The sequence below is a fragment of the Anser brachyrhynchus genome (assembly GCF_964034855.1).
Source record: "Anser brachyrhynchus genome assembly, chromosome: 17".
NCBI classification, from domain to species: domain Eukaryota; kingdom Metazoa; phylum Chordata; class Aves; order Anseriformes; family Anatidae; genus Anser; species Anser brachyrhynchus.
Window position 1 is genome coordinate 14,553,041 of NC_137710.1, and position 27,593 is coordinate 14,580,633.

Consider the following 27,593-nt stretch of genomic DNA (forward strand, 5'->3'; position numbering starts at 1 on the left):
TAGGTGCCTAAGATACAAATGTTTAAGGGGGCTGTCAGAGCGTGCTAATTACTGTATGAATCACTGAAGATCACTATGTAAAACTGAAGCCTGTTGTGAAACCCTGGTGATGCCCTGGGTGGTACCACGGCAGGCACACACGAGGCAGACCCCTGCAGGACCTGCGAGGGCTTGCGGCACCGTTGTTCTGCAGAGGGAAAGCACGGTGTGCGACTGCAGAGCTGGGGGATGACCCCACAGCCACTAACCGCAGCCTCGTCTGGCCGGCGGTACAGCCTGAGACCTTCCTTTTTCTCCTCTGCCTTGAAGCGGAGCAGATCCTGTTCCGACCTGCTCCACACAGGGCCCATCATGCCAGAAGTGGCCATCTGAGTCCAGAATAGTGATGCCAAAAAACTGTTACTGCCAGTCATGGTGGAGCTGCTGGAGCTGAAGACCACGCTGGGATAAACACATCCAGAATTAATAGCTAGTTTGCTGCTGGATGAGGCCAAAGGGCACCCAGATCCAGCTTCTAGTTTACAGTGACGTGACGAGATGGCAGCAGTGGCTCATCCCGCCAGCAGGATTCCTCCTGGTGCTCCCACCTCGGCTCGCCGGGATGGGAGCTGCTCACGGGCGGCACAAAGGGAGATACGGCAGGTAGAGGAGTAAGCGGGGCTCATTCCGAGCTGCTCACCCACAGAGCTAGGGGTCTCCTGAGGGAGGCCAGGGCTCCTTCTGAAAAAAGGCCGGGGGAATCAGGAGGAGGAAGAGAAGGGTTCAGGACTTCAGTCTCTCCTAGCGCTTGACTTTGCACGCTTCCCGGCCTCTCCGAAATGCAGCAGATGACCGGAATTCGGGTTGCTGTGTCAAAACCCAGAGTCATATCTCAGGAAAAACAAACATTGGTCCCATTCCAAGTATCCTGAGTCGCAGCTAGTTTCTGTCCTGCTTTATAAGCACAGTTTGTGCTGGAATGAAACAACACTCGGCACATGACGCTTGACTTCAGACTTACCAACGGGACCCCGATACAAACGATGCGAGGAAACCGGCTGTATTTACAACAAGCCCCAACAGCCTCTGTTCACGTCCCCAATCCCCCGTACCTTTAGCAGCACAGACTCCACGCCACAACCCTCTTGGATAACAAGATTTTATTTCAGAGCTCTGGTGCAGAGCTTCCCCTCGGTTCCCGGGCAAGCCGTCTCAGCAGCCAGGCTGTGCTCAGCACAGCAGCACCATCCTCACTTTGGCTTTGTAAACGTTGGGTATCACCCCCAGGGGCGAGCGGACCATGCGGACGGTGTTGACACTGAAGAGCTCGTACTCGTACTGGATGAGCTGCTGCCAGAAGCTGTTGTTGGGCCAAATGATGGGCCAGCAGGCCCTGACCCAGGCGTGGGCTCTGACCAGCGACACGGCGTGGTGCTTCATGAGGTAGGCCATGCAGATGGTGACCGAGCAGCTCACCCCAGCCACGCAGTGCAGCAGCGTTCAGACCCCGCACCTGCCCACGCTGCGGATCCTGTCGGTGACGGCGTCGAAGCAGGCGGAGATGCAGGTGATGAAGACATCAGGCACAGGGATGTGCAGGTACTCGATGCTGGGGCGGAGCGCGTTGTCCACCTCCAGCAAGACGTTGATGACGGTGCTGATGCGGCTCCCGGCGCGGACACTACCGTGTGTGTGAGGAGTGGGGCTGGGGTGGGCTGGGACATGGCCGTCCCCGTCCTCTTCTCCCCTTCTCCGTCCTGTCTTTCATCCCCTGCTCCCTGTCTCCTGCCAGCGCCCACGTGGTGCGGGGCTGTGGAACCCCTCACACCAGCCTGGGGGTGGTGGGACGCCCGTACACTGCTGTGAGGATGTGGGAGCTCCTCAAAGTTGTTGGGGGCTGTGGGACCCTCTCACACAGGCTAGGGGTGGTGGGACCTCCTCGTACTGTTCTGGAGGTTGTGGGACCCCTCAAACTGGTCTGGGGATGGTAGGATACCCTCAAACTGGTCTGGGGATGGTGGGACCCCCTCACACTGGTCTGGGAATGGTGGGACCCCCTCACACTGGTCTAGGGCTGTGTGTGACCCCTCACACCAGCCTGGGGTCGGTGGGACCCCTCACACACACACACCCATGCCAGCCCAGGTCCCCTTCCTCGCACCCCAAAACAGGCCCGGGGGGCATCGCTCACACTGTGCTTCGTGTGACATGATGCCCTCTTGCCAGAAGCTGCTCTGTAGACTCGGACATCGAGGTGGGAGTCCACGGCCCCCACAGCTCCCTGCCCAAGCCATCCAGCTGCACCAGCAGCCATGCCCTGCTGCTCCTGGAGAAGAAGGTGATGGCCTCCACCCTGCCCCAGCCCTGGGCCGTTGCCCCCCACCAGCACAAGGGGAGGGTTTGCTCTGTGCTTGGCTGTGTTTGGGGTGCTGTGTTTTGGAAAAGCACAGGGAGTTCCCCTCCCTTGGCAGCAAGACCCGCAAATGACACAAGGCTGGAGGAATGTCTTGGGCAAACGCTTTGGTCTCAGTTCCTCAGAACCTTGAAATCATCACTTTGGACCTTAAATCTTCAGCCTGCTGGCTCCAGATGCAGATGCCCGGGACATTGCAAAGCCTCTGCTGGGGATTGTCCATGGGGAGGGCGAGAAGCAAATGCCTGGGGGTGTTATGGGGGGGGAAGCCCTCGGTTCTCAGGCGGCCTTCAGCATGACCTTTGCAGGTCAGCTGTGTTTTGGAGCCATAAGTGACAGACCTTGTCGGTCAGACTTCACCTGCACTTAGATGTCATTCCTAAAATAGCTAAATGTTGAGAAACGGGTGAAGTGCTGACACGTGGCCTCCCAAGAACGGGGATGAGTCAAAGGTTTTGCAAGATTTCAGCGGTCTGATTGCTCCTTTAGTGCTTCCCACTTTGAGCCCCGCACTAATGGGTTCATTAGCTCTACCCTCTCCCGCAGGAACAGGGGGATGCCAGGTGGCATCCAGAATTAGGATTTAGGGTGTCATCAGACAGAGCTGGACAGTCACACATTGATGAGTCCCCTTCAGCTCTCCTCTCGCCTCCTGTGCAGCCAGGCTTTTTGTCCTTGGTACCCATCAAGCACCACCTGAGTCCTCTCCCCTCACCTTACTGCAGGTGTGCCAGGGAACTTTGCCTTCCTGCTTTGGTCAGAAAGCCCAAGCATCATGATTTCAGCAGTTCCTTGGTTTAGATCAACGTTTTATAAAACAGGGCTGTAAAGTCCACCCTATTGCTGTGAGTGCTTCCAGCAGGAGGCTTCTGGCTGCTGCCAGGGGGACGACAGCCTCACAGGGGAGAGCTGAGATGTCTTTTCCTCCATTTGCTCTTCCCCTGTCCCTGACGGGCTGATGGTCACCACTAGGCAGCTGCGTGCCCAGGATAACATTTATGGTGTGTGGGTTCCAGGGACTCGGGGCAGCGCAACCGCTGCAAGGGTACAAGCAAACCCCGTGCTCTACTTTGGCACCTGGGCTGGGTGCCCTGGGTTCGCGCCCCCTGTGTGGGAAGATTTCTGCTCGCAGCTGAGAGCCCAGGGGCATGCCGTGCACAGGTGGCACAAAGCTCCTTACCTCATCCAGTAAATTCCCGTCAGGAGCCCACTGAAATCAGATGACCACAGAAGTTGTTTTTGTAACGTGGGCTTTTTGTTACCAGTGTGATGGACTGGGTCTGAGACGCGGGGTCAGGCTTGGCACCTAACTCAGAACTGCAAGCATGCGAGCAAGCATGCGAGAGAGAGCGGGCACTGCCCTCCAGACCTGCTTCTTACTGGAGTACAGAGAGGGAGGCAGGATGAGTTGAATAATGTTTTGTCAGACCAATGTTCAGAGTGATACTTCTGGATTTTGGGGCTTCATTGCTTAGTTTTTCAGCCTTGATGGTAGTGTGGGATCTGGCAGGATGTCTCTCTTCCCAAAGACAAGCATCACTTTGGAGTTCTTTATGTCATGTTTAGGAAAGTGACTATAAGGTCTTACGTTTACTGTCTTAAAGGTAAAACACTTTGAAGAGGCCAAAAGGAAGACAACGTTTTCACAAGCATTTGAAGCAGCAGTTTTTGAAAGAGCAGGAGAGAAAAACGGTGCAGTGGAAGAAGGCATCCGAAAAGTTTGAAAAATCTCTGGAAGTGTTCAGTCGCAGAGGTGGGAAAGCATCTGTCCCTGCCACCAGTGGCCCCGTCTGCGGGCACAGGGACGCCGGGACAACACGCAGCCGCTGCTGGCCCGGGAGGGATGGGGAAACACACCCAGAGAGCTCCTCCCGCGGGCTGCCCCGCACTGGCTCCGCTGCATTTCTTGTGCACCCGCTCGCGTTTTCAGCTTGTCCTGTTTGGAAGCTGGTGCTCAGCCTGCTGCAGCAATAAACCAGCACGATCCCTCGCTCATGCACGGTGCTGCCCGTTTGCCTTTTGAATGGATGGGGCTGCTGCAGTTATTGGGCTGTGGGCTGGGGACAAGCCAGGGAGCAGGGCAGCTTCCAATGGGCTGTTTTCCTTCCAGGCAACAGAAAAGCAATGTAAAAGGGCTTTCGTAGATTTTTTTTCTTGCCTTGTGCCTTTAGAGAAGATCCAAACAACACATTTCACAGCTAGCTGAATTTCCAGAAATGTGACCGGAGGTTCAGGGCAGTAAATGAATCTGTCATTAGGGAAAAGAAGAAGGATTGGTAACTTAAGATGCAAGGAAAGAAAAAAAAAAAAAGAAATGAAGTATTGCAGTGCCTCGAGGCACTGAAGCAGTCAGCTGGACAAGCCGAGGTCAGCAGCAGACAGAGAAGGCGGTTGGTCAGGTAGAATTGGTCGCTTTCCTCCACCCCAAACCCAAACCCAGACATTCAGAATAACAGCTGAGTGCCCACGGCAGGCTGGGGTTCAGCTGAAGGACAATGCACAGGACTGGAGAGATTTACACCGACCACCCAGCCTGGTCCCTGTGGTGCTGTAGCATTTAGGTATAGTTTGACTTTCCTTGAAAAAATGTCCATCCAACTTATTTTCAAGACTTGCAGTGGAGGAGATGCTATATTCTCAAGGTGGCTTTTTTCAGCCAGATTCCTGCATTGCGGTGTTGGGATTTTCTTAACATAAACTTTTATTATTTTATTTTATTTTATTTTTTCACTTCAGATGAAGCAGAGCAATTTTTTAATGTTTCCCGGTGGCCCTGAGGGAATAATTGGACGCTGGAATATTGCTGTCACATTCTCAGTCTCTTCTTCACTGAATTAGAAAACGCTCAGCACCTTCAAACTGTCCCCCTTGGCTGGGATTTCTAAAGAGAGTTTTCACAAGATCCAAAGGCATCTATATATCCCTCTGATGCCAGGACAGCACACTTGGCAAGTTACAGTCCAGTGCCCCAAAATCTGGAGGCATCAGTCCTTGATGATAAAATATGTCTTCTCAGTTTATTGTAAGGCTATTTTGTAAAGAAACAACAAACTTTTCCCCTAATCTCTGGCTCCTGAAAACAGAGAGATCTTTTTCATTCTTCTTCCTTAGAAGAATTTCAGGTAATTCAGCCAGACGCAGACACCTGAGAGGACAGATCCTTCCTTCTCGACCTCATTGGCGGACAGTCTGCCTCCTCCACGCTGCCGCCTGGATCCTGCCCAGCACCAGTGGCATTGTTAGTGGTGACATCCAGATGGAAAGGAGAAATTACCAGCAGAGGTGACCGCCTAGCAGCCCTACATCTGCAGTCTTTTCCTGCTACGGAAAGGAAAATCTGGATCCGTGCTTCACCGTGACAGTCACTGGATAGGACAGACAGTAAATGTCTTCAGTCATGCTGGTACCGGTGACAGGCTGGCGTCCGCCTACTGCGGTTGGCTTTAGCACTGAAAAACATGGTGAGATGTGTTGAGGTGAAAAGCAGGAAGTGCCAACAGGCAAATAGCACAGGGCAGTTTTAGAGGAGCCTGAGGTGACCCGTGCTGGCCACCCCCAGGTTTCCCCTGTGGGAAGATGCTGGGAGGAACGGGTTGGTCTGACACTGAGTAAGGGCTTCTGGGTTTGGTCCAGACACTCGTGTGTCACCACGCAACACTTCAGCTCTTGTGTGAATGCCTCCTGGAGCTGTGAACACGCCACCCAGCCAAAAGCACACCCAGCTCCTGCTGCCCGCGGCCCCAGGGCAGGCGACAGACTCGTGGAGCACGAGGAAAACAGAGGGAGGGGTCCCCAGGAGGCAGTGGAAGGAGTGACCCTTCCCCACGTGCTGCTGGGCTGCAGCAGACCTCCCCTCCGTGCCCTTTGGACCCTTCTGTACGTCCGTGCCCTCTGCAGCATGCTGGGGCAGCAAGCCACAGCGTTTAACGACCCGATGTGAAGACAAGTCCTTTTTGTTTATTTTAAACCTACTGTCTGGACAAATTCTCCTCATGCACCCAGTTTTTTTTTTGCATTAGGAGGAGCAGTGAATGATCGCTCACTCGTTGCCTTCCCATTTTGTGATTTGGACTTTGTCTCCTCTCCACCAGCCTCGCAGTTTCGGGCCGCTCTGCCGTCAGCCACCCGGGAGCTGCTCCGCCGCGTTGCCACGATACCGGCTGCATCCATCCATCCATCTCCGAAACAGCACCCAGCCTGCGCCGGGACCCCGGGCAGTGCCTGGCACGGGGAGCGGGGACATCTGTCCCCTGCTGATGTGACCCTGATGTGCGGAGGTGACAGAGCTCACGCCTCCGAGCGTCTCCCCACGCGGCAGAGGCCAGTTGCCCGTCCTCCTTTCTCCGGTCCACCACCACTCCCTCGGCAGCGCAGGAAAGCCTCACGCTGCTCTGTGCTCAGTGCTGTCCCTGATCCTGGTGTCCCCACGCAGGATCCAGCCCTGGCACACAGCAGCCATCCCCAGTACGAAGAGCACCGGGCTTGGGGCAATGCCTGTGGCCCGTTTGCCCTCGCCTCACCAACCTCCTCAGCTCTGTGGCCTCGAAACCTGCTGGAGCGGCACCCTCTGGCACGGTGCGTGGGTGCCAGCAGGTTCCCCGAGCTGGCTCTGCAGAGGATGGTGCTGGGGGAGCCCTGGGTGGGCCAGGCCAGCCTGCCAGGGCTTGGGTCCCCCTTGGCAGGGCTCTGAATCATTTGGCCTCTTGCCTGGGAGATGCTGAACAACATCACCAGCTCCGATCTCAGTGCCCCTGACACCTCCAGTGAGTTTCGCTGCCCGCAGCCAGCTGCAGAGGGTGCTGGTGGCTGAGCCAGGGCCCCTCCTTCAGCCCCCTTCTGCCCCCAGCCTTGTCTTGCTTCGCACAGCCACCTCCTCCAGCCCTCCCCTGCCTTCCCCTTTTAAAAGCCAGCTTGCTCAGAGCTCGTCATAATCCCACAGCTGTCTCCTCAGCAGACTTCTTACTGCAGGGACCCGCTGTTTTTTCTGGTTAGAACGGAGGCGGGGGCAATGGTGCTTTGATGAAAAAGGTCTCCCCGGCGCCAGGGCTCGCTGTCTGAGCCCCGAGGGTACTTCTTCCCTTCCAGCCCTTGGCAGACCGCTTCAAGAGGGAGAGGAGCGCGCTGCTCAGCACCGATGGGCGAGGTCTGCATCCGCAGCCAGAGCTGAAGGGATGGTGGGGCTGCGTCAGTGTGATGCCAGCCACTCAGGACAGGAGACAGAGCCTTCCCCGGGGAGCAGCTGCGGCCAGAGCTGTAGGGCAGGAGCCAGGACGAGTTACCACGGCAGCCCCGGGCACCGGCACTGGCATGCAACCCGCGATTCGGCTCCCTGCATCTGCCAGCTCCACCTGTAGAAGCAAGCAGACAGGATCTGGCCAGAGGTGTGTCTGCAGGCCCCTTCCTCACCAAAGAGGCTCCCAGGACAGACGGAGCTGACAACCTGCGTTCGGCAGCTGTGCAGAGCTGAGATGCCCCAGGGAAGCGCTAGCACAGGCAGGCGGCTTGCCCACGGCCCCATGCAGGCAAGAAGGAGCACGGACAGCCTGAAGGACGGGTGGGAGCCGCTTGGTGCAGCCTCATCTGAGAGCACCACAGCTCCCTTGCTGCCCACGTGCTCAAGCTGGACTTGTTCGATACATTATAATGCCCACTGCGTTCACTGAGCTCTACATTGCAGGAGTGAGCGCTGACCTGGAGCAAGCTCTGTAAGCCCCTGCCGTGGATGTGCAGTGGAACAGAAACAGGGGTTCCTGTGAACGTCTCCTGAAAGCAGCACTGAGGCTTGTTTTATGTACTTAGTTGTTCTCCACAGGAGGAAGCAGCTGGATGGGAAAAAAAGGCCCACAAAGCAGTGTTAGCTGCTGCCTGCTGGCTGCACGGGCTCCCAGCATGACGCCTGCTTTGCCTCCAAAGGGAAAGCAGAGCTCTTTGTGCCTCTGTTTAGCTCTTAGGTCTTCACATGACTTCCTGTGCCCCTGCTGCTCCTTGGAGACAACTCCTGGACCGAACCTGTCATCCTTCCTGAAGCCACTGGGGAGGCAAAGGGGTCAGTGCATCCTGCTGTAAAGGGGAGCACGTGCCCTGCTCAGCAAAGCCCAGGCATTGCCACCAACAGCGTGGTGGGACCAGCTCCTTCCGTCCCGGCTCTGGAGAGCAGTGGGCAAAGCCAGCAGCTGCAAGGGCCAGCGATGCCTCCCTGCCTGTCCCTGCTGTCCCCGCTGCCACCCAGCAGTCCTGTCCTATGGCTATGAGATCTCCACTTCTTGTGGTTTGGCTCCTGTTTAACGCCCCCAAGGCATTAAAGACCCTCTGTGGCTCAGTCAGGCTGCCGCGTGTGGAGCAGCAGCTCCAGCACCCCAGCGGTGCTGCTTACTGTGACAGGTCTCAGCCCCTGGGAGCAACCAAGAAGCCCTGCAGGCCCGTCTGCATGGGGCCACCACTGAAGCAAGAGCTGTTATCCTCAGAGTGACGCTTGTGAAGCCCCGTCGTGCATGGCTAACCTACATCAACCCTAAATTCCCAGAGCATGAGGCAAGGCCTGGCACAGCACAGCAACCAGCACCACTGGCTCCTGCAAGGGTCTCCTGAGGTTGCAGCTCCTCGTGTGCGGTGTCACGGTAGGGTGGTGGCAGCCTGCGAGGTGCAGTCCTGCCTCCAGATGCAGCCTGCCTCCAGCTCAGCTGCAGAGCCTGGTCCTGAGGGCATCACGGGAGCTGCTGGCTTCTGAGCCCCTGGTGTACAGGAGAGCAGAAGACACTTTCTGTTGCATCGCTGCAGCCAAGGTGAGGACAGTGGCAGGGACCAGGACACGGAGTCAGGGTGCCATAGCATTAAGCCAGCCACCATCATGTGCTTCTGCTCTCTTGCCATCATTTCACAGTCCATTTCAACTGGTGTCATCCATCCCACTCTGTCCCTTTCCTTGTCCCACACAGGGGTGGGTGGCAGCAGGAACAGGGAAATGATTTGGGGAAAAATAGCCTGGGGTGGTCGGTCGAGCCTGCCTGCTCACAGGTGCTGCGCTGTGCTTCCCTTTGCCACCACAGAGAGGGATTTGGTGTCTGAAGGTGGTTCAGACGGGGAGGTGATGGGGAGGTTTTTGGCGTTCAGCTGCTTGGACACAAGGTACCTACAGCTGCTTTTGTGCCTGAACACAGCCGGACACCCACAACGTGCCTGGGCTGTGCCCAGAGGCAGGGTCTCTTGCCTGCACCACTCTCCTGCCCACATGGTTTGGATCCTTGAGCATCTCTGGCTGGGGGGGTGCTCAGGGCAACGATGATGCAGGCTGGCGGGTTTGGTTGTAGGGAATTGGTTCAGGATGGATCTGAGATTTTTCTATGTCTTGGATGAGAGGTTGGGATGACACAGGTTCAGTGACAGCTCCCTGATTGGCCTGGTTGTGTTCCCGGCAGAAGAGCTGCGGCTGGCTCAGAGTGGTGTGTGATGCTGCAGGACGGGTTGGGCTGCCCTGAGCCTGCTCTGCAAGTCTGGGACGTCTCCAGTTACCCAAGCCCAGGAGCGAGCTGCAGTGCTCCACATGTTTTCCCTAGTTTAGAGGAGGTTTGGATGCGACCCACTGCTTCTCCATCATCCCCCTGCTGGTATGTTCCAAGAAGCCTTCTGTCCCTCAGGCAGGCTGTGCGCTTGGGGCATGCAGGATGCAGCTGGCAGACTCTCAGCAGTCAATCTCAATCCCTCCTCGAGGTCACGGCTGTCAGGAAGCCCGGGTCTGCATTTCTTGGAGAGCCACGGCCCATTTCAAACGAAGCAGTCAAGAGGCTCATCAGCTTTGGAAGGAAAACAACATCCTTTTCAAGATGGATTTAACTGCCAGAACGCCTTGCAGGGGAGGTGGTAGCCTCTCGCCTCTCACGGGGGTCAGGGTTCAGCCGTGAAGTCCCTGTTAGGAAGTGACAGCTCTCCACATCTCCAGGGCCCCTCTGTTGTGCTGTGCTGACCGGCAGGGGAAACATCCAGCCGAGGGCATGCCGCCCTCGTTACCTTCCGGCCCTGCTGTGCTCAAGTCCTGTGTCTCCTGCTCATCCTGCAGCCGGGCTGGTCTGGATCCAGCGCGGTCACAGGATCCCACCCACCAAATTAGAGAGCAGAAGGGTGTTCCTGATAAGCTCTGTGCTTTCGCTAGGGGCTGAAGGACAGCTTGTCCGGGCCTGCAGTTACAGCCGGCCCGGCTACCCGCAGCAGGGCTGGCAGGGACGCGTCCAGCCGACACCACAGAGCCCACGCGGGCCTGATCCCGCCTCGGCCCCGCAGCAGCCCTGCTGGAGCTGCAGGTGCTGGCCCAGGGGTGGCCTCGCTGCGGGGCGTTCTTCCACCGGCTCAGCCCCTGCACGGAAATGAAGGTGCTGGGCTGGCTGGGGTGGGCCGGCTGGGTCCCGCAGCCGCTGCGAGGCTGCTGCGTGCTTGCTGCTTCCCCCGAGGGTCACCGACCGGCCCCGAATTCATCCCGGGTGAGCAGGGCCCACACGTTCGTTGCAGTCGCTGCCAGCTCACGGGTGAGCGGCTAGCTGGGAATTCCTCAGCGCCGCCATCAGCCGCCGCCTCCTGGAGTTTATTAGTTTATTTATTTATTTTCTGGAGTTCGTTTCTTAGTTTATGCGTTATCTATAGCCCCGAATGCAGAGCGCTGTAAAATCAGCCTTCTTCAATAGCACCCGTAGGGAGATGTCTGGGTCGCTAGTGCCCTGACGCGCAGCCCCCGCAGGCAGCTACACCCCGATTTAACATTGCCACAAGCTCTCCATTTCCCCAACCCCGACGCGCGCCCCCGCCTCGGACGCGGGATTTCGGGCGTACCAAGTTTTATTTTTATTTTTGTTTTGCGCCGCTGAGAGCCGTGGGCGAGCCCCGCCGGGCCGCGGGCACAGCGCTGCGGGGCGGCCCCTCCCCTGCCCGCCCAGCCTCCGGCCTCCCGCCTCAACATGGCCGCCCGGCCCCCTCGACACCCCGGCCGGCCTCCGGCGGCCGCGGGGCTTCTCACTGGGCAGTGGCGCTGCCCGTCAAGCGAGCGAAGACGCTGAGTGGGCGGCCGCGGAGGCTGGCGGGAGGCCCCGCCCCCGCGTTCGCGTTGCCCAGCGACCGCAGGGCCCGGGCCGGGCCTTCTGAGGAGCTGAGGAGGACCTGGGGGCTTTCCCCCCACCGGCCTCCGAGGTTGAAGGTTTATTGCTTCTCTCCGTCCTCTGGGGGTCTTCTCATGCCCCTGGGGGTTAGACGGCCTCTTTAGGACAGAGACCGGTTCTGGTGTACGAGCCCGTGTGTGCCCAGACCCAGGGAGAGCTCTGGGGTAACGTGAAACTCCCAGCTTTTCCCAAATTGCATCGTTTCTCTAATGCTCTTCTCGTGTTTTCCTTTTAGAAATAAAATCCACAAAGGAAGAATTTGCAACAGAAGCAGCGGAGGGACCTCTATGTTCTTGCGCTGAGAGTCTTGCACTGTGTAAGATTGTTGTGTCCCTTCTAGACTTTGAAACACTAAAACTGGCAGGTGTTTAACTGAAGGCATGGCTACAGTGAATCCAGCTGTGCTCCAAGTGTCGTCTCGGGACACAAAGGAAAGAAACCAGCCCCCCGTAATGGGCATTGCGACTCCAAAGAAGGCAGTGATCGCGTTAGATGCCACGAAGGTGTTAGATCCACGCTGGTTAAAACCTGATAGCATTGAAACAGAAAGAGTCGTATCTGTCTTGGATGAGGCAATTGCCAAGCTGGAGCTGAGCGGCTTGATTCCACGTATTATCGACTCACTGGATAGGTTTTCTGCTCTGCTGGGACCTGAGATCACAAACAACCTAATCGAGCACCAAAAGCTTTCAAGCAAAATGGAGCACCTGCTTGCCAGCCCTGAAGAAGAGGACACCGTGAAAGCTGAGGAGCAAAGGGTCTCTCTCTGCTTGCTCGAACAACAGCTGAAGTGTTCTGTTAGAAATATCCTGAGACTTTTACTGGCCAGCCCTTCACTTTGTAAGGCTCTCAAATACGAAGCTGGGCCAAGAGAGCCACGAGCTGAAGTGTTTATCAAAGCCTTTAGGGAGTTCAGGAATTTCATGTTTGAGCGACTCCTGACTAGTCCCACAGAAGAGGAAGAAACGGTTCAGTTCATGGAAGATGTCTCCCTCCGGATTAAGAAAAACACTGAAACAATCACAGCTTCGCAGGCAGAACTGGTGGCAGCAATCTGTACTCGAGATGAGGAGGTACAGTAGTGTGAGAACATGTTTTCTGATAAAGGGTCACTGAAGCAAAATTTTGATAAGACAAAAATTGACCCCTTTCTTGTAGATCCTAAAGTGGAGGTTCCAGAGATGATTTCTAAACCAGATCCTAAATTGAAAGATACTTATTTCATTGTAAGATATAATTAAAAAATTCCTACTGGATGCTTCATTTTTAAACTTGCATTTGGCATGTTTTGAACCTGCTCTCACAGGCCAACTTAAATGGCACGAGTCACTGGGTTTAAAAAGGAGCTGCAGGACAGGCACAAATTACTGCAGTGGTGTTTTGGCAGGGCTACAGTGTCAGCTGCCAGGGAGAGGCTCCATTCACTGCTGATGAAATGATGAAAAGTCATTCGGGGAGAGATTGCTCAGATTAAAATCCATTTTTAATATCTGCTCCGCCTTCGCTCTTGCTTAATACCAATATTTCTGTGACTTCCAACTCAGTAATACTAGCTGCCTTGGAGCATTTATAATTAATATGTGATGGTATCATTTCTTCATTTTTTTCAGTGAAGGCAACTGAGGCGTGGATTAACTAACGGGCATTTGCCAGGCTCTTTCCGTGAGCCCATGGGCTGTGCCAGAATTCAAGCCCTGGACTCCTGACACGCAATTCCTCGTTTTATGTGTGTGCTTTTCTTTCTCCTTTCTGCATGAGGGGTCAGAGGGGAAGGTTTTGTCTCGTGCTCCCCATCCCCTCTGCTCCTTGGAGATCTGTGAATTGAGATTTTTTATGTGCAGTTTGGCAGCTTGTCCGGTGCATAACGAGCAAACCTGTTTCACTGCTCCCAGCTGAGGATTTCTCTTGCAGGCAGCCCACTGAGCTACATCTCCCAGACAGTCACTGAGCCTCATCTGAATCCTGAGGGATGATTTTGGCTCTTGTCTAGATGGGGCAGGCTTCCTCAGACTGCTGTGACAGTGAGTCTTGGTATGGCTCCTTCGTTCTCCGGCTTTATTCTCAGGTTCACAGGGGAGCAGCTGGTGGAAATCTGACTGTTCTCCTAGCCAGCTGTGGCAGCTCCCTGTTCTTAGATCACTTCCACCTTTGCAATGTGCCTTACTTCTTCTCTTCAATGTGCCTACTTTATGCCTCACCTGCAAGTCTTGATGGTATTTCTTTCTTCTTTTCTGGGTCTAGGTTCAGAAAAAGGACGATATGATCAAAGACCTCAAAAAGAGCATGCAGGATCTAGCTGAAGACTGCAAGACCAACATTCTGCAGGTCAAGCGGGAAGGAGAAAAACAGCAAAAAGAGGAGCTGCAAGCTTCTCAGGCCAGGTGTGCCAGCCTACAGCAGGACGTTCAGCAGCTAGGAGCACAGCTCAATAAGCTGGTACTGGAGCATCAAGCATCAGAGCTGACTCTCAGAAAGGTGAATGGGAGGAGGGCTCCAGAACACAGAATTTAAAACCTGTTGTACTGCTGTTAGGTCTGGCGGCTGGCTTCTGCGACTAATTACTTGGTTCCTGCTAGTTCCTGGCAGGATGCACACGCTGTTTGTCGGAGTGTGCTGACACTGTCCTCATGCTCTGCTGATTCCAGTGGAAAGCAAGCCTGCAGCGGTGCCAGGGAAGTAGCCTGCTCACGGGTCCTCCTCCTGTCCCCTGACCCAGCTCAGGAAACACCTGCCTGTAGTGCTGTGACGCTGCATGCTGGAGAGGCTGTGCTGCAGTCAAAGTCCAGAGCAGCAAGGCTACAGCAAGACAGGCAATGTTAAGAAACAAGGGGTTTGGTGTGGGGTAGGCCTAGGAAACATGATACGGGCTGTACACAAAAACATCTTTTATGCTTGATTGTTTGTAGTATTCGGGGTTGAGTGCAGGTGACCTTAGGAGATAAGCAGTTCCCAGTCCATCTGGCAGTTTGCTGAAGACACAAACCAAGGAGTCGGGGCGGAGCTGAATGAGGGGAAGTGTGACTGATCGCAGTGCTGAGCAGATGCAGAAGGGCCACAGGAGCAGTGGGCGGGCTCAGGCCTCTGTACCAACAGATGTCAACATCTTGGTGACCATGGGCATGGAAAATCTGGAGCTAGAAAAAGACAGAGCTTCCTTTCTTTTCATTTTACTCCTTCTTGGTGTTTACCCCAAACAGGCACTGGCCCGCCGTGGGCAGGACTGCACACTCTGGGAACGGGACATCTTTCCTTCGTGCACTGGACAATGTAGAACAAGGCAGCCGGGAGGGTGGGCAGTGACAAGGCATCAAACACAAGTTAGAGCTGCAGCTCAGAACCCAAGCCGCCCATTTACACCTCCTGTAACGCAGTGGCTTTGTCAGCTGGTTTCTTCTGAGGCTGCAGGCCACTGTAGTAATTGTCGTGATGAGTTGCTCGGCTCAGGCAGAGAGATTTACTGACTACACACGTCTCCTTTTCCTCTCCTTAGCACGTGCTTTAGCCCCGGCTGGCCTGAGATTGTCCTTGTGGGGTGAATAGCTGGGAAGTGCCGTGTCTGACCTCGTGATGGCCTGGAAGCCCTTGGGACATCCTGGGCCAGTGTCATACAGTAAATCACGTGGCTCGGGATCGGCTCTGGCTGATCTTTTCCTTGATGCTCCCATGGGGCACAGATACAGCATCTGGGGTTAAACCTGGTTAAACTGCCGAGTCAGGCCACTGTTGAACCATCGTACAACTAGAAATGTCTCTGCTTTAAGAGGTTCCGTATTTGGAGGGCTTTCATGTTTAGCATTTCTCCATCGCTTCGATTTTAGGGTGGTTGCCCCAGTTTGTCGATGACTTGTCTCATTCCATCAGGCGCGTTCATTTCCTACCACAGAACACACCTCTGAAACGTGTTCCAACCCTCAGCCCTCACCCAGCTCTGTACTGTAAAACAAATAAGGTGCTTTTGGCCTCAGGGGATGGAGGTCTGTCCCCTGAGACTATCCGAACCAGGGGCAAAATATACGTCAGCTGAAGGGAGCTTGCCACAAGGAGGAGGTGTTCTACTCCAGTGTAACGATGCTGGGGCTCAAAGCTCTGATGCTGTTTTCTACCTCAGGCTTTTTACTACACTTTAAGTGCCTGCAGGTAACCTACCGTGTTTTTTTGTTTCAGAGGAAGTGCAGAGCAGAGACGGAAATTCTGAACTGGATCCAGAAATATGACACAGACATGGCAGAAAAACAGGTATCCTCTCGAAAGCGCTTTGCTCTCCCATGAGGTGACACGTTCAGGTAGATCGCTGTCCAAATGGGCGTGTGGCTCTCACACAGGAGGCCAGGGAAGTGAGGGGCAGTTCTCCATCCAGAGGAAGTACAGGCTTTAGAAGGAAAGATATTTTTGTCCCGCCTGCGTGTTGTGGAGTTTTCTGTTGTTTTTGCTTTAGAGAAGGTTACATCTGTTGCTAAATCCCACAAAATTTGGGGGCAGATGAGGTGCCATATTGTCAGACACGTCCTCTTGCTGTTAGGAAACAAGGTGCTCACTTTTGCTGCAGTCCTCAGTCCTGCTGAGGAGTCTGAATCATGCTCCTGTTTCCCCTGACCCTGTCAAGAGATGTCTGTCAAGAAGTTAACACCTGTGTGCCACTGTCTTGGCGTCCAGCTTACCCGCAGGAGGCTGAGAATCATGTCAGCACCCCCTAACCTTGCCCCTGACATGACCCTAGTTGCTTTCATGTTCCTGCCCTTTCATGGAGATGGATAAAAACTGCTGGATTACTGGCAACGCAAAATGTAGGGAGGGGCCTAGAAGCTGGCTGCTAATTGCTAGAAATGCTCCTTCCCTTGTCAGGTGTTTAATAACGTTCAATTATTGTTCCTGTCTGCTGGCTGGCTGAAGCACCGTGTCCAAACAGGTTTGGGGCAAAACTTGCTACGACACACGTCCACACTGCTGTTGCCCTAACCTTCCCCTCTGCGTGCCTTGCCAGAGGAAAGGAACAAGCTGCTGCTGAACTTGGAAGGGCAGTTACACCATTTAAGCTGCCTGTCCTCGGCCTTTCGCAGGCTGGCTCTTCAGCAGTACGTCATTTTGCTCAGAGAGTAGGCGGGAGGGGCCCTGACCTGCACACGGTCAGAGTCCCAGCTGGGGGTGAATGCTGTTTGCAACGCAGGGAGGGTTGCGGAGTGTTTCTCAGAGGAGCATGAAGACATAAGGACCTGGCATCTCCTGAAATTCTGTGGGTACTGGGCACACGCCTGCTTTTCTGTCCCTTTGGAAAGGCTCGGTGCCCAGCTGCAGGTCTGCCTGGAGATGAGGTGGGTAAAAGAAATCTTCTCCAGGGAGGTTCAGGGAGGAGCTGCTGAATGTACCATGGTATCTGCTGTTTCGATAGGCTGAGTATGAGGAGGTTCATGCTGCCTACACCAAGGAGAAGGCCCAGTTGTCCCTGCTGATGGAGAAACACGCCCTGCTTCTCCAGGAGTATTCCCAGATTGAGGAGGAGCGCAGGATATGTCAGGAGAAGAAGAAGGCGGCTTTGGAGGAGTTGGCCACCATGACCCTTGCTGCCACCCGCATCCAGGCCTTCTGGAGAGGCTACTTGATTCGATCCACCTTCAAGTTAAAAAAGAAGAAGAAGGGCAAGGGCAAAGGCAAGGGCAAAGGCAAGGGCAAGGACACAAAGGCTAAGAAATAATCACAGAATCTATTTTCTTTCCTTCATCCTCTCCTGGCAACGCTGCTGACTCCTCTGAGACTGAGCTCGTCCAGATAAATGCATTAGAGTTGAGATAATATTTGCATTAAGGCTCCAGCTGTCCAGGGGTGGAGTTGCCTCTCATAGATTGGGTATAGCAAAGTGGTGGCATGAAGACATGTCTCTCCATTTTAGGTTTAGCTTTGCTGCTCTGAAAAGGAGGAGGAGGTCTCCTGGTGAAGGGACTGGGCCAGGAGTGCAGATTCCTGGTTTCTCTCCCTTGCCCATACTTTGCTCGTGTGTCAGCCCCTGGTTTAGACTTTACCTCTGACTTTCACCAGGTGCTGACGCACAAGGTGTAGAGAGATGGCACAAGGCCCAACAGGGTATCACTCCTGGAAATTTGCATTTTTCATCAGGGGACATCCGAAGGGTGGGATGTGGCACAGCCCAGCTCGTGCTCTGCTCCTGATCATACAAGTCGCTCCCCAAGCCCAGCAGCAAACTGTGCCCCATTTAACGCCTATTCCCGTTTTGACAGCACGCTCTCCTCTGGATTCTCCAGGGCCTAATGCCCTGAGAGCACACTGCAGCCTTTCCCTTTCACAGGGCCGCGAGTCAATTTTTTAATTCCTCTCTCTCTGCTTCTTATTCTCAGTAACCATGTAGGAACTTTGTAGCATGGAGCTCTTTGCTCCTGTGCCTGCCAGGGCTGAAACCGGGCACGGGTAGAGTTATGGAGTGCTGTGTCTTACATGTTTCATTTTCTTGGGGAACTAGGCTGTTGTATGTAACCAGTGTGACCCGGGAAGCTCCTCTCACATACTCTTCACATTTAACAGGTCTCAGAGTAAACAGTTTTTTGATCCAGACTGCCGGTGACATTTCTGCACTCCCTGACATCAGTGGCTCGTCACTGCAGACTCTTTTCCCAGGACAGGGCAGTGATGGTGGCTGCAAAGCCCCAGCAGCCCCCAGTTCTTGGCTGCCTCTCTACCTCTGCTCATAAATGGGTACCTGCAGCAAACGGGCTGTGGTGCTATGCGAACCAAGGCAGAGAGGGACCGTTTTCCTATGGGCAAAGAGTCCCTGGAGGTGTTCAAAGCCTCAGCTTGCAGCGAGGGGAAGATCACACAGCAGTGCCCTGTGTACCAAGTACACGGCCCTGCCAGATCTGCCCTGGATTGTTTGTTTGGTTAAAAGCACGGGGTCACTGTGACACCTCCTTAACGCGCTCATGCGAATCATGGGATTTGTGCCATCGTGTGTCCAGTCCTGTGCAGGATCCCAAGTGCATGCTGCGATCACTCGCACCTGGACCCAAGGTTATGGCAGGCAGGATCAGGTGAGACTCATTCCTCCTCAGCCATGGCCAGAGGAGGTTTCTTCTCTTGTTTGCAGCCAGAAGAGATTCCAGGATCCGTGGAGACTTTCACAGGTTGGTACCCATGTGGGTAGTTTGGGGTATGTTTACACCAAGAAGGGATGTTTCATCTCCAGAGAGGCTTCGGTTTACAAATACCCACAGCCCTTGAGTTCTTGGCAAAAGAAGGTTTGGACATGCTTTTTAAAACCCTTAACAGAGAGTGTCGGAGTGGTGCAATGGTTGTTGGACGCTGATTTTGATGCCTTCCTGTCTGAGTTTCTCTAAAACCTTCAGATGTTACCTCCAGATGCCAAAGCCTATCTGGAGAGATGTTCAGCTGGGTGGCAGTCCCACAACACCTGATGGGAATATTCCAGCCTTTAGAGTCCGAATTTCTCTCAGACTGTTTCCAGACACAGGACTTACCCACATGAGCTGTCTCAACACCTGCTAGCGCTGGCGATGCTGGCACTCATGGTTGAAGGTCTCTCTGGGGTGCCTCTTTAGAATGCGAGGAAATGTTCAACCAGCTTTAGGAGAGCAGATGCAGCTCTGTACAGAGCAGTGGACAGAGTTTGGCTACATATTTTTTCACCCTAGGAGCTGTGTATCCCAGATCCTCAGGCTTGGATCCAAATCCATTTTTTGGAGATGTTTCCAAGGCCTGTGTCAGGCTGAGGGAGCCTCTCTGCCCCTTGCTGCTCATCACTGGCTGGCCCCAGCCTCAGCATCTCTCTGCTGCTCAGCCTCAGACTGGCCACTCAGTGCTAATGGCACTTGTTCACGAGACTTTTATTTACTGCCAGCCTACTGGGACCGTGTAAGTGTTGTGGGGTCCCCTGTGGGCCTCATGTCACCCCACCTGCTCCTCCTTCCAGCACAGCCTCCCTGCCTTGCAGTAGATCCATGGCCCAGCTGTCACACAAGACCAACTTCTGCCTGCAGGGGCACCAGCAGGGAAACAGGACAGAAGCGGCAGAGATCCTGGCTTGGGTGGCAAGGAGCAGCGTGGTGACTGCTGGCCTTCAGTCACCACGATTTATTTCTTTTTCTGGGGTGCTCTCCGGTGTGTAGGTGTTGGTGCCACCACAGCTTGCTTTTCCTCTCCCCCTGGCCATGGATGGACTCCACACCAAGGGCTGGCCCCAGGCCGTGCTGAGGCCCCCAAACAGCAGCTCGTTAGCACAGGATGCACTGACTGTCACTGTTCTGGCTCTTACTCGGTGGATGAGGGGCTGGGCTGCCTGAGGTGGCCAGTCCCATGGCTGTGTTCGTGGCCAGCATCAGCTGGTGGCCACCAGGGCCCTGTGCGGACCGCAGGGTGGTGGGACCTCACGATTCAGGGTGTTCGTGCTGGCAGGGCTGCAAGTGAGCAGACAGAGGTGCACGCGCAGGTGATCAGCAAGCAGTGATGCGATTAGTGGGATAAGAGCAGATTAGCGAGATCAGGAAAAGGAGATCCTGGGGGCTGGGAGGGAGGGGAGGGCAGCGTCTGCCAAAGGTCCTTGTGGTGCTTCACCAGGCTCAGCGTGGAGAACAGTTCCCCCCTGCAAACCAGGTGATGCCACCGCCTCACCCAGCACCAAGCCGGTGACCGTGGGGTACTGCGGTCCTTCCTCAGGCAAAGGTCCTCTCCTGGGGGCCTTCATCGTCCCGGAGGCCCTTCCTGCGAGGCCCCCTGCTCCTGCAGGGCTGTGCTCGTCCCGCCCGGCTGCCCCCAGGAGCGGCTGTCCTGGGTGTCGGGGCTGTCACACGCCGCTGGGCCACCCCTCGTGCTGGCTCTTCCGCCCTTCGCTGTGATCTGCTCGTGCCGGCGTCTCAGCGCCTTCACGTGTCTTCTCGCACGTTTTTATTCCTCCCCGGGTTGTCCTTTTTTTAAAGCCACCGTAGGGTGCTGCAATGTTTTTAGCGGGCCAGTGGGCTGCAACGGTCCCGGCGCTCTGGGGCTGTTACCCTCGAGCCCATGGCTGCACGCCTGCCCGTGCCCATGGTTCATCGCCGGCCTCCTCTCGCCTCCCTGCCCTGCAAGGAGCCGGCTCCTGCCCGGGGGGGGCCCGGGGCCGCTCGGCCGCCCCCCCGCAGGTGCCCCGGTGCTGAGGGGGCGCCCTCGGCCGCGGGGCCGCAAAATGGCGGCGGGAGCAAAATGGCGGGGGGCGGCGGGGGGCACCGGGGCCCGGCCGGATCCCGGCTGGATCCCGGCTCGATCCCGGCTCGATCCCGCCGGGAGCCGCTGAGGCCCCGCCGCCAGGGGGCGGCCGCCCCCCCCCGGCCCCGGCCCCGGCCCGTGACGCACCGCGGTGCCGCCCCCTCGCCGGTGCCCGTCGGAGCGGAGCGGAGCGGGGCGGCGGGGCCGCGCCGCGGGGTCTATGGGGAAGGCGGCCGCGCTGTGCAGCGGCAGCACCCGCGGGCTGGTCTCGCTGCTCAGCGCCGTCCCCTGCTTGGCCTGCCACGAGCTGCCGGGCCCCGGCCGCCGAGCCATGAGCAGCGAGGCGGCGGCGGGAGCGGGGGGCCGGGGCGGCGGGGGGCCGGCGGGGGCAGCGCCCGCGGCCCCGGGCTCCGACACCTACAAGGGCTGGCTCTTCAAGTGGACCAACTACCTGAAGGGCTACCAGCGCCGCTGGTTCGTGCTCAGCAACGGGCTCCTCAGCTACTACAGGTACCGGGACGGGGCCGGGGGCAGTGCGGGGGCCGGGGGCTGCCCTCGGGAAGCCGCTCCGTGCTGCCCCTCAGGGGGCCGGCTAGGAGCTGTCTCTGCTTTCCCCTGCAGCTGCAGGCACCCGGCGGAGGCAGGCCTGCGAGCCGCACACCCCCGGCGATGGAAACCCGGCTGGCTGCGGGGACAAACCCCAGCCCCGCGTCCGGGCCCGGCCCTGGCAGGCCGCAGCCCGGGAGCTCCGTGCTGGGCTCTCCCCAACCCGCCCGGGCCGGGCGGCCCCGAGCGCAGCCCAGGCGCGGGGGGCCCCGGGGGCCTGGCCCGGCCCGGCCCGGTTCGGCCCCGTGCCGCTGTGCCGGGCAGAGCCGTGCCGCAGGGTCAGCTGCTGAGGTTCAGTGCTCCGCTTGTAACCCTGTCAGAGTATTTTTATTTTAATTATTTTTTTTGTACCGGGTCCAAGTCTGTCACGAGCGACCAAGTGGCTTTCTCTAGCGGTTATCTTAGATTTGCGCAAGTGGGTTTATTTTGAGGCAATTTTGTGTGATTTAGGCTGAAACGACAAACAAAACCACCCAGGGAAATTATCTGGAGCGGCGGGTGAGCGTTGAAGCAGCGTTACGTGGCGCGGCTTCCAGGTGCAGGCGTGCGGCGGCTGCTCGGGGAGGCGATGCCCAAGGTTTGTGGGGCGTTTTTGGTAGGGCTGCTGCAGGCATCCCGACCTGCTCAGCCTGGTTGTTGTGCCTGGCAAGAGCCATGTTAACTTAGTTGTGAGTCCGGAGTGCAAAAATCACGGAACACGGGAAAGTTTTCCTTAAACAAATGGAAGAAATACCTGTGATGCTCTTCAGAACAGCTGTTAAACAGAGGCAGTGCCGACCCCTGGGTGTCAGCAGGGATTGCTTATGGCAGAGAGCTCCTGTGGGACAATCCTGCATAAACAGGCGTTTATATTTGCAAGTACTGCTTCTAGCTCACTGATAGAGCAAGGAAGCTCTGGCTGTCAGGCAGTGCCTTTCATCTGCTTCTTTTATGTGAGGAAATTGCTGGAGAATACTTGGGCTCCTGGTTGTTTGGCTCTGATGAAGAGTCTTTAAGAAGTGAGTTCTGTAAAGGTCTCTTGCTTTGTGAGCCCCATCTCCCATTGTCTGCTGGGTCTTTGTGCTCATCACAGCTCTGAAGAAGCATGCTAGAATATTCTTTTTCCGTCTTTGCTGCTGAAGGCTGTACAGGTTAAACCGTGTGCTTCGCTGTGCTCTCCTCCCCTCTGTGGCTTTTGGCACTTTTGCAATTTGAATTTTCGAAGATGGTTGTCCTGCTGGACAGCCTTGTTGATTTAGCTGTTGATTACTCAGGACTGGCTTGAGGAAGGTGACAAAAACTTCATTTTGCTTGTGCACGAAAAGTCACCTTAATCAAAATGCTGTGCCCTGGTGCCTAAGTGGCCTCCTTGTGTGTATTGATTTAGTTGCAGGCTGAAGCGTTTCTTTTCATTTGAATTTCCTGCTGCTCACTGCGTAGCTTCAAAAACAAAAACCAGAAGGCCTGTCAGGTTGCCTAGTCGTTTTTTTTTGTCTGTGGAGTTGAGCTCTTAAAGCCCTGCGAGGGCTCTGGGGCAGAGTGGAGGTGGGTGTAGCGCCGTGTGCAGGTGTCACACAGGGAGCCCTCCTCGGGCAGAACGCCTGTTTGCTGCCCCCTTGGCTGCACGGGGATGGTTTTCTGAATTAAAACTTCTGCCTGGGATTCTTTCCAAACAAGTTTGAGTATTAAAAGCCTCCTGTATCTCTGCTAAATCAGTGAAGGCATCAAATCCTGCTGCTTGAGAAGCGTCTGTGCGGGATGTGGGATTTTGCTTCATGTTCCTTACTCTGAACCTGTGGAAAATTGGGATAGCTGAGTAATTCTTTACAACTTTCCTCTGCAAAACCTTCATGTGGAGTGAGACGTGTGGGTTTGGGAGTTGCAGAGCAAGACAGTTGGCCAGGCAGCTTCCTCCCTTGCAGACACTGAGCGCTGCCTTTCCTGACCGCTGAAACCCAGGGGTCGGGCTGGGCCCCTTCTGTAGCATCCTGGGCTCTTCCCTCTCCACAAGGTGCTTGCAGGCTGGTCTCTGACAAAGACAGACGCGCTTTGCAGGCCAGTGCTTGAATAGCTACAAATGCAGCTGAGAACTGGCAGGGCTGGTGCCGCCGGGCATGGCATGGCAGGGGGCACGGGGTATGTGCTTCAATTAGCATAGTTGGCACCTAATTGCGTGGCAGCACCTGGAGCACTGCTGGCCCTCTTCAGCCAGGAGAGTCATCTGCAGGATATTCGGGACTTTCTCATCGCTTGGGAATGACTGGCATTTGGAAGGTTGAGTAGCCCCTTGTTTTCTTCTGCATTTTAATTGCCCTTAATTGTCTTTTTTAGTTTAGTTTTCTTTTATTTTTTTTTTACTAAGTTTTCTGGCTGACTTGGAAATCACCTCTGTGCTGGAAAGCTGCGTTCAAGCACGGCACAGCTACTTGTTTCATTAATGAGCAAAACTCTTTCTTGGCAGGCTGCCACTTGCAGATTTATCATTATCTATAATTAGTGTGTGTATGGGAGGACCTCATCACCTTGAACAGATACGGGTTTTCAAGGAGGTTAGAGAGGATCTTTAGGTAAGTATTAATTCACCAAAGATTGCCATTGGTTCTTGTGACCGATGTTTTAGATGTGGGTTGTCTTCTCCAGGCAGCTTGCTCATATTTCAAGTAGCTCGAGTTTCGTCTTGACCCCTCTACAGGTTTGGTGCGCAGCCCGTTATTTGTGGCCTGATGTCTGAAGCGTCTTCAGCAGCGTTTGCTGTGGCCACAGGAAGTAATGGTTAAAGCAGTGCCAAATGGAGCGGGAAAAAATATTTTGTGCTGTGTCTGATTGCTCATGGTTGTGATGTGAAAGGCTCCCCGCACGCTAGCAGCCTTAGCTCCCCTCTCAGCTCCTGCAGGAGCGAGCGGTGCCTGGAGCAGGTGAGCTGTCCTGCCTGCGCTGGGGTGGCGGCGCGGTGCCCTGGAAAAGCCGTGCTTCTTCAGGCTTCTTCACCCAGCTTTCTTTACCCGGAGGTTAACTCTTGGTTAGCTCTTTAAGGTCTCAAGTACAACCCAGAGGGGCTTTCTCCAGCTGGTGCTGAGACTCCCGTTGAAAGCTGAGGCGGTGAGTTCAGGCAGGAATTTGGAATCTGCCGCTGACAGGAGCGGAAGAACTAAGGGCTTCCAGAAGCAACCTCTGGTCTCAAACCCCTGCACAACTCGGGGCCACCCCGTGAGGATGCCCAGGGCTTCCAGCTGCTGAGGTTTGAGCATCTCCAAGGTATGAGACGGCACAGCCTCTCCGGGCCCCTCTTCCAGCATTGGACCATTTCCCCCCGAGTAAAAGTTGCTTCCATATACTTAATTTTCACAGAATAAAATGAGGGGATAAGAGATTTTCCTAGCGTGATTTTTATAACAGTTCATCTCTCCACAAAAATAAAGCAGCTGAATGTCCTGGACTGTTTCTCATCCTCGGGATGATGGAGCGTGCAGGTTTTAAAGACAGCCCTGTGGCTGCGTGGTAACTCCGAGCGACTTGTATTTAAACAGCACGTAGTGCTTGTTTCCACTCATCTTGTTTTCACACGGTGCTCGCTTTATCCATATGGCGCTTCGCAGTTGATCGTTGTTCATCTCTTGCCTGGTTTTGAGGAATCTCATCGTCTGTGCTTTGCAACTGGAGGAACGGCGTGAGTGAAAGCAGCGCTCGAGCTGCTCGACCAGCTCGTGCTGTTTCCAGTTCATGCTGCACCGAGGGAGTTGCTCGACTCTTCAATCTAGTATACTGGCCCACATGCCTTATTTGATGAAGCTGCAGCAGAAGTAACTGGCTTATCTTGTGTAAGTACTCGATTTGGAGGTGGCCAGAGGAGCAGCGCGCCCTGGTTTTGTGCGGTGTAGCTGCAGCCCATGTTGCTAACTCAAGGTCAGTTGCATCGTGAACTTCCAGAGAGCATCACTCGTGCTGCAGTTCGAGTTCCTGGAGATGTTTGTGGGTATGAGGCTGGCTTACGGGCCCAGCTGCGTGGATACCTGTGGGATGATAAGATGCCTGTCGCTCGTTTCTAGTCTCAAGTGTTCCAGCTTTTGTTGCTGTACTCGTCCTCAGCTCCCCTCCACAAAGGCGGGGGAAGATCGTTGCTCCAAGCCCTGTGTCGCTTCCAGGCACTGCCGGGAGCTGCCTTTAGCTCTGCCTTTTGCAGCTGAGAGCTGCCGTGGTCTGGCTGCAGTTTAGTGACAGCAGTGGCTTTGCTTCCCTCGAAGACATTGCCACCAGGCTCCAGGTTGCCTTTCCTCTTCTCCACCCTCTTGGCAAGGTGGAAGCCAGCGCAGGCGCTGCGTGCTGCGGTTGTCCTTGCTGCTCCAGTGGCATCACTGGCCCTTTGGCTGTAATTCCTACACCCATCTCTTTCCATATTTACTATTTAGGCGTTTAGTTCTGATTTCCCTTGCTCCAAGCACAGGTTTAAGTTTGTGCTCGCCTGGTCAGCCTTCCGCTGTGCCCACTGAGTCAGTGGTGAAGGAGCTGATCTCTTGCCAGAAGTAATGCAAGCAGCTGGCGCAGAGCTCCCTTGCTTGCAGTTGGTTTTCCTTGTAGCATCCCTTTTAAATTCTGCCTGGTTCCCTTGCAAAGAGGCGTTTTCACTCAGCAACTTGCAGCATTTACTGTGCTGTAAGTGGCTGCTGAACCTCTCTGGCTTCCCTTACCTGTAGGCTGATTTTGTGTTGCAGCAAGTCCAACAATCGAACTTTTCCGTATCGCGTTGTGCTTGTGTATAAATTACGCTGTAGCTAGGTAACTTGGGTAATGTTAGGTGACTTAAGCAGGCCGTGATATCGGAGCCCTCTGCTTCTTGCAGGTCTCCTCGGATCCAGCGCTGATGGCCAATGCTGGGGTCATCACCTGAGACGTGAGCTGTCCCAGCCCGCTCCCCGGAGGGCAGGCGGTGCTTCAGGGCCGAGCGCGGAGGTGTTGGGTTCCCTTCGGGTCTTCATTCGGTTACTTTAATCGTTCCTCTGGCACCTTGGCAAGGATCTTGGTACATTTTCTATCAACCTTTGTTTGGTTTCGATCAAAAAGCTTGTTTAATAATTAATTGCTTAATTTTTCTTTGTCCGACAGCTGCAGGCGGGGCAGCCTGAGTTAAAGCCGGAGGATAACTGGGCTGGACGTGCTTGTTGCTGCTGGGTCAGTGGCTGCTGACTCACGCGGGCATGTGTGCGTGGACGCCTGCGCCGAGCCCGCGGGCTGCGCGTGCATCAACTTTAAAATTAAAAATGCAAATTGAAAGCGTGGTACCAGGGGGCTGGTGGCACGATTCGGCTGGCGGCGGCGGCCCTGGGATAAAAGCAGAGCACGTCCCCTCCTCGGCCCCGCTCCAGGCTGTTGTGTGATTCGCTTCACCTCTGGGAGCCCAGGCGCAGGGGAGCCGTGGCTGGTTGTTCTCGGTCACCGCGGCTGTTGCTTGTGACTGTCTGGCATTTCTGAGCCGCTGGCCGTGCTGCTGCTTGCCAGTCCTGTCGTGCCGTTCAGTGCTTACGTGGGCTGCGATACAATTTTGCAGCGTAAGTAGTATAGCCTGGCTTGCATGCACGCCTTAGAAATGAGCTGTCGCATTCGGCACGGCGCGTGCATGCATCCAGCAGTCCTTCCTTTCACGCTCGTTTGGGCCACATGGTATTTCTGTCACCCTTCCTGATCGTTTTTGCCTTCTTTTTTTTTTTTAATCTAGCTCTTCAAGTTAGGATATTTGTGCATCGAAATCACGACTGGGTAGATGTATGTCCCCACCGTGACTGTGGAGGAGGTCCTTCATTTCCTAAAAATAGTCTAATTCTCCAAATCTTTCTAGATAAAGAGCGCTGTGCAGGCATGCAGAGCAGGTTAGGGTAGTTTGTGCCATGCAAGTGAGGATAAATATGGTGCTGTGGGAGTCTGTGCCTCTCCTTCCCTTCTGTAGCACAACGCAGCGATTCTTAATATCGGTTATTAATAGCTAAAGCTGGTTTCTGCTAAGCACTTTATAAGGAACGGAGCAGAAAATGCTGTCCGTCACCCTACTGCTTGCCTATTACTGCAATGTAGGTTGGGGATGGGTGTGGATACCTCAGCAGTGTCCCTACATCGCTGTTAACAAGGGGCAACCCGCTTGTTTCCTTGGCGCGGCCGCCTGCTGCGATAACGGGCCCGCAGCCGCGATGGGCGCTGCCGCCTGCCCCGGGCATGTGTTGGGGCTGCCGGCTCTGCTGCCCGGACCTCCCCGCGACGTGCTGGGCCACCGACGGCGCGTTTGTCGC

The 27,593-nt window shown here is 55.2% G+C and overlaps 2 protein-coding genes and 1 long non-coding RNA gene across 9 annotated transcripts in view; 2 read left to right on the forward strand and 1 right to left on the reverse strand.

The window, feature by feature from the left end:
* Positions 1 to 5,091: 5,091 nt before the first annotated feature.
* On the reverse strand, positions 5,092 to 9,173 carry LOC308179486. The gene is made up of 2 exons (XR_013940397.1): positions 6,365 to 9,173; positions 5,092 to 5,841 (listed from the first exon to the last, which is right to left on the reverse strand). It is a non-coding gene; the product is annotated as an uncharacterized lncRNA (long non-coding RNA).
* Positions 9,174 to 9,185: 12 nt separating this feature from the next.
* Positions 9,186 to 20,792, forward strand: DRC10 (dynein regulatory complex subunit 10). 5 transcript variants are annotated; one of them, XM_080559718.1, is made up of 5 exons: positions 9,186 to 11,665; positions 11,768 to 12,605; positions 13,774 to 14,007; positions 15,697 to 15,768; positions 16,919 to 20,792. In XM_080559718.1, the coding sequence occupies exons 2-5, from the start codon at positions 11,913 to 11,915 to the stop codon at positions 17,219 to 17,221; spliced, it is 1,302 nt and encodes a 433-aa protein (XP_080415844.1). In that variant the 5' UTR covers positions 9,186 to 11,665; positions 11,768 to 11,912; the 3' UTR covers positions 17,222 to 20,792. The 5 variants fall into 5 exon arrangements, with proteins under 5 accessions (XP_080415844.1, XP_080415845.1, XP_080415847.1 ...); XM_080559719.1 differs by having other exon boundaries at positions 9,186 to 11,655; XM_080559721.1 differs by having other exon boundaries at positions 9,186 to 11,570.
* A 56-nt stretch (positions 20,793 to 20,848) lies between these two features.
* The window catches only part of OSBP2 (oxysterol binding protein 2), a 96,232-nt gene continuing 89,487 nt past the window's right edge, over positions 20,849 to 27,593 (forward strand). Inside the window, exon 1 of one of the 3 annotated variants that reach the window (XM_080559693.1) lies at positions 20,849 to 21,243. In XM_080559693.1, coding sequence (XP_080415819.1) covers positions 20,954 to 21,243 — 290 coding nt within the window. In that variant the 5' untranslated portion in view covers positions 20,849 to 20,953. Of the gene's footprint in view, positions 21,244 to 21,279; positions 26,207 to 27,593 lie in introns of those variants that run through there. The other 2 variants (XM_080559694.1, XM_080559695.1) reach the window with 2 other exon arrangements.

Excerpts from the sequence above, each read along its gene's own strand:
- DRC10 (XM_080559718.1), top strand. The coding sequence starts at position 11,913 with ATGGCTACAGTGAATCCAGCTGTGCTCCAAGTGTCGTCTCGGGACACA. Across the intron at positions 12,606-13,773 it reads TCTGTACTCGAGATGAGGAG|GTTCAGAAAAAGGACGATAT; the intron begins GTACAGTAGTGT and ends TTCTGGGTCTAG. Across the intron at positions 15,769-16,918 it reads CAGACATGGCAGAAAAACAG|GCTGAGTATGAGGAGGTTCA; the intron begins GTATCCTCTCGA and ends CTGTTTCGATAG.